Source organism: Polyodon spathula, chromosome 6, assembly GCF_017654505.1.
Source record: "Polyodon spathula isolate WHYD16114869_AA chromosome 6, ASM1765450v1, whole genome shotgun sequence".
In the NCBI taxonomy this organism is placed as follows: Eukaryota; Metazoa; Chordata; class Actinopteri; order Acipenseriformes; family Polyodontidae; genus Polyodon; species Polyodon spathula.
This window is the reverse complement of record NC_054539.1, coordinates 24,223,675-24,234,651: the sequence shown is the minus strand read 5'-3', so window position 1 is coordinate 24,234,651 and position 10,977 is coordinate 24,223,675. Positions and strand designations below refer to the sequence as shown.

General features: G+C 35.5%; 1 protein-coding gene across 1 annotated transcript; it reads left to right on the top strand.

Moving 5' to 3' along the window:
- The first annotated feature begins 258 nt into the window (after positions 1 to 258).
- Positions 259 to 3,173, top strand: LOC121316532 (estradiol 17-beta-dehydrogenase 2-like). Its single transcript, XM_041251564.1, has 3 exons — positions 259 to 1,284; positions 1,588 to 1,728; positions 2,340 to 3,173. Exons 1-3 carry the CDS (start codon positions 885 to 887, stop codon positions 2,450 to 2,452), a joined length of 654 nt encoding a protein of 217 aa, XP_041107498.1. The 5' UTR covers positions 259 to 884; the 3' UTR covers positions 2,453 to 3,173.
- The last annotated feature ends 7,804 nt before the right edge of the window (positions 3,174 to 10,977 follow it).

Sequence of the window (10,977 nt, the reverse complement as noted above, 5' to 3'; positions counted from 1 at the left end):
AACAAAGGAACAGTTTACCTCGTCACACCCCTTTATATACCGTCAGCCACGTCCCCTAGGTAGCGAGTGCAATCACCCTTTTTCCATTCCGGGATTGCCACCTTGCCAACCACGGGAACAATCACTTGCTGTATTGTGGCTCCGCCCCTTTTCTGTATGGCTGACTTCCAACTTTCACTGGAATTAATCGACAACACATCCAGTGAAAGGCACACTGTTCCCTTTACACAGCGCTCTCACAGGTTGGGCTCAGGTTCAGGTCTGATGCATTAGGTTATGTCTGACTTTATATATCATTTGTGGTGCATGTAGTTAGGCAGGGATATGTATTTAGTTAGCAGTTATTTATAATAATTTGTATGTTAAACAATAAATGCTAGGACAAATGTAATAAGAATAAAGATAATTATACGGTTTATAATTATAAGGTTTTAGAAATTAACAGTGTAAAATTGAGATTTGTATTTATAGTTTTAGGAATAATAGCAGATTTTTAAGGTGCTGTTTCTGTTGCAGGCGACATCTCAGAATTTTTTTAAATCTGTTTGGCAATACATGCTTAATTGGTATTTGATTTTAAATGGTCCATATAAGCCAATATCAGAGTTGACATTCTCATTTTATAATATTGCAGTTCTGCCCAAAGTACTTGATTTAGCATTGATGTCTGCCTCTTACGGTATTTTTATGCTGTCTAACTGCTACCACTCTTTGTCCCAGATTATGTGCAGTTCCAGTTCAAAGCTTGAACTCTAAACATACTTTATTTTGTAACAAAAATGATTTGTTTAGCAATATTTCCCAATGTCACATGGGGATCTTGTCACTTTCAGATATTCATCATATACAGTTTTTATTCAGCTGTGAGCACTTAATTTTCAAATATGGCTGAAGTGATTATTAGTTTAATTCTGATGGCAATGGATCTCTGGTTTGCTTCCATTCTGTCCACTTTGTATTCTGTTAGCTGTTTTTTGTTGGTTCCATGCATTTGTCTGATTCTGATCATTTTTCTCTTTCACCAAAAACAAGTTAAGCTTGCTAGGGACAGTTCAAAAGGCACCGCTGTTGTGATTGCAGACAGACATTGTGGACCTGGATATATGTTTGCTAAACAGCTGGACAAAATGGGATTCACTGTGTTTGCTGCTTTCCATGAAGAAAAGTTAAAAAATGAAAAAATAAACTTTTCAAGCAAGTTTACGGTTATCAAGCTTGACATTACTCAGGATGAGTATGAAAAAAATGTGAAGCGTTTCATTAAACAGAGTTTATGCCGAAAAGGTAACACTGTCTTTCATTCATATGCTTTTTTTTTCAAAGTTGTAAAATAAATATTAGGTGGTAAAAGCAAATTAATTGTTTTGACTAACACTAAAGAAGGCATTAACAGAAACATTTCATGACTGAATGTATGTTTTATGACTCTGTGTGGTGGACTTTAGAATGACTGTTCCAAGATCCGAAATTTTGATATGGAATACCGCTCAACTTGGAAGCAAAAGAACATCCTTAAGGAATATAATGCAGAACAAGTAATTTGAAAATGTTCACGTCTTTAATTATTATTATTTTTTTTTTTTACAGATGTGTATGGGTCAATTACCAACCCTGAAATTATTCTGTTGATTGAAAACAAAGTGTCTCCAGATCTATGTAAATCAGGAAATAAAACATTTTGGAAGAGTCCAAAGTCAGCTTTGCTCCTACTAATCAGAAAAATAAAAGGTGAGTATATGCAGATCTATACACACATAACTGCACATATGTGCACTTATGGCTTACATGCGAGAACTGAAGCAGAAGGCAAATCAAACAAAAATTTGGGCATAAAAAAACAATAAAAACCACCAGTGTAGTGCACAAAAACATGCAGAAACAAATGTTGTGGAAAAGTGTTTTTTCTCGCTTAGACACAAACTTTTATTTTCGATAAAATTGCTTCTCTTTTAAAAATGAACCACAGTCAATTTACATTCATTTTGCAGATTTTTCATGAATTGTATTTATTGTGCAAGTGTTTTTAATGGCTTTACACTGGTTTCACGTTATGCTCACCAAATGCTGAATAAAATAATTTTCAGTGTATAGCATAAGGCTTTTATAAAAGCTTTCCATCAAAGTCACCACCGCAAAAAACAATTATGCCATCCAGATTTCTCAAAACTGGAAAAATGTATCAAGGAGTGAAAAATTTCTAAAAAACAATGCTCATTAATAACGTTGCAAAAATCCCAGATACATCTGATTAATTCTCTCAACAATGTGTCAACATTGGTCTGAATAACAAATAGGTGCTTTTATTACTATTCTAACTCCCATTTCTCTTCTTATTATAGGTAACATGCATTTTCCTTTCTACTTTGTGAATACAATCATGAGCCCTGCTCACATCATGTACTCCCTCAGCAAGAGAACACTAAGCTTGATTTGGAGAAATGTTAGACTTTGAAGTATTTCATCAGTAAGCAGTGGTTTTAGAGCAAGTGTCATTAATAGTGTCTTCTGAGCTATGAGAAAACAGTGTCCAGTTATTGTATAATAAAGAGTCATTGTGGTAGTACAGATAAACCATAAAACAGTTACTGTGATACAGTAAATGCCTATAGCTAGCATTGTTGTTTTGCACGTAAAATGTATATCTTGATTGATTAACTGCCATAGTTGCACATTTATTTATTCATAGTCCTCCTTAAAAAGAATGTGCATAGGCTTTTATTGGCTGGTTTAGTTACATTCCTCTGGAAACATTGTCCTTCTGGAGCAAACGACAGCTACGTTGCGCAACATCAGTGTAAGAGCCCCACCCCTCTTTTTGTACTCTTTTGTTTTTAATGTTTCTTGTAAATAGTTAATATATCTGCTTTTATCTTATCAGTCTAGAATATAACATGTGCCTCTCTTTTGTTTAAAACATGTTAAAGGGAATTGCTCATATTTTCTGCTCAGCCCTAATTTAATGTAGCTCAATAAATATGTGATGGCGAATGGATGCTTGTCTCTGTGAAGCAGAATCTGATTTGCTGCTGCTGTCTTAAAGCTGTGCTACCATAGGCTCATCTTTCATTTTTCAACAATAAAAAAAAAACTGACTCCATGGACTGCTCACAGTACTATCCTCCCGGCTGGCTTGTTTCAATTCACTGACATTGACATCACCTAAAGCAACAATGACAAGCAAATACATTATTTTTAAATAAAGTTTAAAAAATGTTGAATCTTTTTTTTAATTTTTTAATTTTTATTTAATTTGTCTGGACTGTTTACAATTTTCCATGTAAAGGTTCCTGATGAATCATAGAACAAAAAGGTATATCCGAGTTTACCAGACAGTGGAGTGTCTTTGACCGGTACGACTGCTTAACTGAATTGTAATTAGTCCCCATGGAAATCCACGGTTTAAAATCTACAACGAGAAATAACAGATATCAGGCTTAAAGAGCATTGAAAGCAAAAGAGATAATGTGATCATGTTTTTTGCATCTGGTAAGGTTCCTAGCAGCGGCATTTTAAAACAGCTGCAATCGGTTTATGATGTGTGAAGGAAAACTACTATAGAGAGAGTTGCAGTATTGAGAGTGTCTGCATCCGGGCGGAAAAGGTAGAGACGGACCTTTGAGATGTTTTGGAGGTGGTAGAAGGAGGATTTGACTACAGAGAAGATTTGGGCATCAAAGGAGAGGTTACTATCCAAAAGTACACCAAGGCTTCGTACAGTGGGAGAAGGCAGCAGCAGACAGTTTCCAAGGTTCAAGGAAGCAATATTGAGATTCTGGAGTTGAATTTTCGATCCTACTAGAAGATGTTCAGATTCGTTAGTGTTGAGCTGAAGAAAATAGGCAGACATCCAGCCCTCGATGTCTTGGATGCAAGCTGAGATCCTGACCATGGCAGAGGGACATCCAGGGTCTAGTTTTAGGTACAGCTGGGTATCATCTGCATAGGAGTGAAACATGAGGCTATGTTGGCGGATGAGGTGACCCAAGGAAAGTTATTATAGAGAAGAGGCCCAAGAACAGACCCTGCTTCCATCATAAGACTGCATGCATCCATATAGGTAAGAAGACAACCAGGAGAGACAGGTTCCAGAGATGCCAGCATACTTCTGAAGGCAGTCAAGAAGAAAGCTATGATCTGTTGTATTAAAAGCAGCAGTTAGGTCAAGGAGGACAAGGACAGAGGGAGCAGCATCATCAACATTAAGCAGAAGATCATTTACAATCCAGAGCAGAGCAGTTTCAGTACTGTCATGCTGCTGGAAGCCAGACTGCAGAGATTCAAGCAGATTGTTGTCTGTAAGATGTTTCATCAGCTTGTGGGCTACAGCCCTTTTCAAGAGTTTTGGAGAGACAAGGAAGATTGGATATGGGACAGAAGTTAGATAAGACAGCCGGGTCGAGGGAGGGTTTTTTTGAGCACTGGCGTTACTTGGGCAGTCTTCAGGGCAGCAGGAATCAGGCCTGAAACCAGGGACAGGTTGAGAGTGTGCATACTGGAAGGAGCCAGGTCTGAAGCACAGAGATGGATGAGATTTGTTGGCCAGGGGTCCAAGGGGCACATGACAGTAGTTGATTTTAACAATAGGCTGGAGACATCAGTAATGGAAAGAGGAAAGAAGGAAGAGAGAGCAGGAGGGGCAGTCGGAGGGAAGTCAAGATGGTCGTACTGTACTGGGTTTATGGCAGGAGAGCAGAGAATAGATGGTGTTGATTTTGTTCCGAAAAGAAAAAGGAGAAATCATGGCAGGTAAGAGAGGAGGATGATATCGGAGTCTATTCAATTGATATAAATACTTTGTATCATTAAAACATGAACCTTTCTGAGTTTGTATATTTTGTAGACATGCTTAATTTTAAGAGACAAACATTTAGATGACTGCTTGTCCTAACCTTGGGACTCCATCTTTCCCACTGAATGTAAGTATAGTACAACTTTTGTGAGGTTCATGTCAGAATGTCTCACATTTTCATTTTCCTGCTATAATTTTTTAATTCTTCTGTTATTGGTATAAACATTGTTGTTGGAGGTTTTCTGTCTTTCTTGTCCGTGCATTTTTCTATAGTACTGTGCTTCTACCCAGAGCAAATAAAATTTGTATGATTTGTTTATAAGAATTTCAGATCAGAACGTGTTATGACATGAGAAGCCGCATATTGCAGAAACTTATTTTGGCTTGCACCGTAAGTATGAATATGAAGAAGATGCAGATATATGTCTTGCAATAAAGCACTCTATTATCATTGTAACAAAGACTACAATAATACAAATAATACATCTGCCCAAAGACCATTTTGGATTGCTTTTACTTGATAAACAAATACTGTCGTAAACTTTACTTGTTTCATGTTCTTGGTCTGTATCATCAAACCAGGGAACTTTGCAGATGCAACTAATATACAGAGGGGAAAAAAAACGCTGATGCAATCTGCAATAAATTTGATGATGAACAAAAATAAAAAAGTTTAAATCGTAAAATTGTAAAGAAAATTACTAAAGATTGGAAATAAGAACAGCGATCCTGTCATTGATGCCATTATAGATGCTGTTACATGTCCTTCTCCAAAAGCAAGACACCTGGTTGCAAACCTTTATGAAAAGATATTTGTTTGCCTGTTTACTCACTCGTCATTACTGATCTCTTTTTAAATCTGATGAGCTACACCAGAAGAAAAAAATCTTTGCACTTGGTTACAACAGGTAACTTGAAGTAAACTACCTGACCGGAAATATGTTAAAACCTTCATGAAGCCCTGAACATTTATCTTTTGTTAAATCAACAACTGTATGTAGTATATAATTAGGGCTTCTGATTTTCAGTGCTTTACCCTGACTTTTCTACTCTCCTTTAAAAACTATTAACATGTTTCTCAGTTGTGATTGAGATACACAAGTGGCTTAACATGTATCAGTTGCATTCTTGAAGGAGAGTATAAAAGTCGGAGAAAACACAGAAAATCAGAAGTCCTATCTATAAATGACTTCTCAATTAAATATCACTTGTGTCTATGTAAGGTGATTCAATATTCATGCCAACCACTGTAACTTCCATTGAAGAAACACATCCTGGCACAAAGGAAGGGCACTACCAGGTATTAAATACTGTTTGGAGGAAGTTAAATGCTTTTGTACTTCAATGTTACTATATATCATCAAATGACTGTTTTTTTTTTTATTGTGTCTGTATAAGTTAATAAGTACAGTTGTCTTTTCTGGTACAAGAGTGTCTTCATCTGAGCACTTTAGGTTTTATCACCCAAAAGTGAGAAAAAAGGCATAGTCACAGTTACGAACAACCTCCATTCCCAAGATGTTTGTAACTTTGAGGTTCTACTGTATTTGTATTTATTTTATTTGTTTCACTGTGCACGGATTTCCAAGGAATTCAACTGGTGGACATAAGCCAGATATCTGTATTTTCTTTCCTGGTTCATTCTGCATTTACCAGAAATCCACATCCTAGTCCTTTTCTGCCATCTACTGGTTAGTGAAGCTGTATGACACTATTGAATTACATTAAAAGTTATACAGTATTAATAGCCTGGACTGATGAGTAACTGGTTTTAACAGGCAGTTGACCCCAGTTCACATTTAAAATGTTCCATCTTTTTCAACTGCAGATGAAGTTTTCAGGTATAAGTTCTTCATTACAGCTCTTGTAACAATTTATCAAAAAAAAAAATAATCTAATTTCCAGCACTGTGGTTCAGGAGGAGGGTGTCCTGTTTATACCTGGTCTGATCATTCAAATGTGTCTGTTATGTGCTGGTTCCATCCTCCTCCCCTCCACTACCTCTGCTATAATATTTCCTTCTGGGTGGCGGTGGAGCTTATTTTCAAATCGGCCCTAGGAAATGAGTAGCAGTCAGTCATATAGCGTATAACACACCCTAACCGAGATTGATTTGGAAATACTTGGAAAGACTGGAAAACAAGAGAGACACAAATGTCTTTATTTTTCCATATCAAGCTCAATATGGCGTGCTACACCTTATTGTAATTGTCCAGTAATTGAAATGTAAACCTAAAATAAGAGTTATTATTTAACAAGTAATACCTGTTTGCAAACTACTAACACTCTAGCGAGGCAATCCTGTTGGTTTAAAAGCCATTTTGTTACTGAATAAACTGTCAGACATGGCCGGCTGCTTTCAAAGGCTCAGGTTGTGGATGTCAAGAAAGATCCAGTGAAAAAAGAAAGGTATCCCAGCAGCAAATAATGACTTGTGTGAGCTCACCTAAATGTGTTCTTGTGGTTCACCATCTAGGGTGTCAATCTTCATATGCAGAGATTGCTTATGTACACTTTGAGGTAAGCAATTCCAGGGGGATTATAGGGAAGGGGTCCCAGGAAATCAACACATTATTTTTAAGGACCAGGTTTTAATGAATGACACTTTACTCTGGATTCATGGTTAGATAGAATAATTGTACAAAGTACTGTGTCTCAACCATACTGTACAGCATGTAACTAATAGCTACTGAACTCCACAGCTAAGTCTTAGTACAAACTGCATTAGAGCAGCATTCCACTCTGCATTTCAAATGTCCGTGTGAATGAAAAAGGTCAGATGGTTACCATGTCAGGTAATAAAAAGTTGTTAGTAAAGGCTATTAAGGTAGATGTCTTTGGAATGAAGATATGGCACATGTCAAATAATTAATTCAAAGCAATTGACATGATAAAGAGAATTACAAACTTTATATTTTCCTTACCACATCAAGTCATACCTTTTTTTCAAGAATATATTAAGAACTCTTTTTTTTTTTTGTTTAAATCAACAAATTACAGAAGATTTTAATATGTCTTTTTTTTCGGTGTGCTCCAGTTTCGTAAATGTTGACTGAGGTGATAACACAGTCTTGCACGTATTAATTGAATCCCCCTGTCAGTTTATTCCAGCTGGAGGCAAAATAAGCTGACCGAAGATAGATTTACAAGCAATCCCATAAATCCCTGAGGATCTGAAAAATAAATTGCCTTACAGATATTGAAGCTGAAAGCCTTAGTATGGGGCAGCTATAAGCTTGCTAGAATTCAACCAGTGTTAAAGGTACAAGGTATATTAAGATCAAGTTTAATAACTTGATAAGCAGGGACGCTACATGATGGGCAACAAGAATGAAAGGGCCTTTGCATATACGGTTGATTTCCTTTTGAATTCACATCACACTTCTGTGCAGAAGAACACAATGATTCAGTTCAACCACTCTTGAGGTGGTCTCAGTTAAGTTTGGTTTTATTAGAAGAATGTAGAGGGGGCTGAGTTAGTTTGGGGTTTGAAATAAACTGACTCAGGTGTGAATGGGCCTTAAGACTACCACCACAGGTCATAGAGGGTGCAGTGAACACTTAGATTTATTTTTATTGCTCAAAATGGCCACCATTTATCTCGAAGATAGCGACCATCACTATGATTTCATTAAGGCACTGGGTATTTCAATATACCTCTGCAATTTGATAGTGGCTTATTCTCTTATATTCTCAAAGTAAGGCCTTCAAGGTGTTAAAAGGTAAGAAGAACCGGAGGGGTACATCGATAATTACCTTCCAATGAATTTATTCAATGAAAAAAATATTGTGTCAGTGATCATCTATGACCATCTTGAACATTATTGACAATGTGCCATTGAATAGGCTGACAAAAATCACATTGGATAGTACATTAAACAATACAAAATTCGAAAAACACATTCAAAATTTGGAACATATAGAACATAAAAGTTGTAATACTTTGACACAGTAAAAAGTGATGGAAAACAGAAAATGTAATTGTATGAAGGTCATACAGAGCAGATTTTATTAATATAGTATAAGGTCTGGATTGTACATAATAGATTATCAAAACAAACAAATATCAATCCAAAACTGCTGAGAATTCATATTCAAATAATACATTTTTATAGACATCTCTGATATGCAGGGGTCGGACTAAGATTATACATAACAATGAAAAAATAAGTAAATTACCATTATGTTTTTGTCAAAGTTTTTATTTTTAATGTTTACTTACCATGCTTGAGTTAAATTAAAAAGTTAATATGTTCTGTGTAGAGTGTATGTTATTATCGAAGACATAATTTTGTTCAGTTTGACCAGATAAGAGAAATCTTACAACTAACCTCTTAACTGTCAATATATAGCTGAGTGTAAATAGGCTGTATTTAAACACCTTGCAGGCTAGCTGACTTTAATTACTGCTGTCCTGTCTGCGGATGGTGGACCTAAACTCCATTGACTATTACAGCAGGATTTTCTCATTCATTCCCCAGCCCATGAACATTCTAATTGCATTTAAATATCTCTAAGTTATATCTGTTGTTTTCTTGGCTCATAAAACATTTGAGATACGGTTACATTTTGGTAGCTTTCTCGAAAATTGCACCTGTCCAAAAGTGCACAAAACACCAATGTCTAGTTTAACATTGTATAACAAAATATAAATAGTATATTAAGGCTGCTACACACCAGACATGATGCGACATCTGTGCACTGATGCGAAAAAACTAATAGAACCTATACCTTTGATAGAAAGCTTTCACATCAGTCTCACCCAGGCCTAGCCTGTTGTGTCGCTTGAGTGACACTAGAGTTGTAAAAAAAAAAAAAAAAAAACTATTTTGTGCAAATATGTCGTTCTGAAAGAGAATCATCCAGTATAGATGAACATGCCTGGTATGGTTCATGTTTATTAATATATGCTGAGGGTCATGGTGAAATCACATTGCGTCCAGTGAGTGGCAGCCTTTAGCAATGAAAAACAGAAGCCATTCCTTTTTTTTCCATTCTTTTATTTCCAACATCTTTATAAATCCAATCCTTTTCTGAACAAATGCATTTACTTTTCACATTTCAATGATATTCCAATCAAATGATAGTTCTTGTGATTATATTCACTCTAAAAAGGAACGCTTGAATAGAATGCATCAATACTCCTCTTATCACTTATAGGATATGCATGCAGTCACACATTTTCCTTTTCATGGACTTGTAATTACAGTATTTCACCCAACGAGAGACATACTGCTGTATGGGAGCTGACAATGGCCTTTAATTCATTTTCAAATTCCATGCAGAGTAAAGACTATTTCCATAAGTTGTTGCAATCTCCTAAGAAAAAGAAGAAACAGACAGAGGCAATTAAAATTGTAAAAGTAGTAAAGCAGGAGTAAGATAACATATAGAATATTGTATAGGATGTTGTACGATAATGGCTGATACCCAATATAGTACAATAAGAATAAAGAAACAGTGTAGCTAATCTAAATGTGACATCATTCCATGTGACCCAAACTATCTGATACACAGAAATATAAGAGATCAGGGTCCACTATATATTATAGGAAAAGATATGTTTGATTCTCAAAGGGATAAAAAAAAAAAAAGAAATAGATTACAATTAAATTATTATTGTTTTTTTTTTTTTGTTACTTATTTAAATCATCAGGTTAAATCATTCAAAAGTTTTTTTTTTTCATACAACTCTGATTGTTAGTGGTCACTTAAAATACACGCTCAAAATTCAAAAGCCGTTTACTTCAAAATGTTGCTAGCGCCATTTTTTTCTGTGAAGAGAAACACAAAACTAGAAATGATTGCTCTGCTTTGTAACATCAATGGATGAATTTCTGCTTCAGAAAAGGAGGTTTGATGGCACTTGGAGTAAATGGCTTTGTGAATTTCTAACAAGGTGATTTAATTTTTTTTAAAACTTATTTTGTATCTATTTTTTTTTTATACGAAAGAGACTTGCTAACAAAGTAACAAACCTATTTTTCTAACTCGAAGGATGGATTTGTTTTCGATACATTTTTATAGAGGCTCAACTGCTTGTCATCAGGCAAAATGTCTTCATCTTTTGGTGGGTTCATTTTATTTGCTGGTATGCTAACTTCATTATTCCTACTAATAGGGAAAAATAAAATAAACATAATAATGCATACCTGGAATGAGGACAAGTATATGAACAGTACATTAAT

Coding starts and splice junctions, on each gene's coding strand:
- LOC121316532 (XM_041251564.1), top strand. CDS start 885: ATGGCTGAAGTGATTATTAGTTTAATTCTGATGGCAATGGATCTCTGG. Junction 1,285..1,587: donor ACAGAGTTTATGCCGAAAAG/GTAACACTGTCT, acceptor TTTTTTTTACAG/ATGTGTATGGGTCAATTACC. Junction 1,729..2,339: donor ACTAATCAGAAAAATAAAAG/GTGAGTATATGC, acceptor TTCTTATTATAG/GTAACATGCATTTTCCTTTC.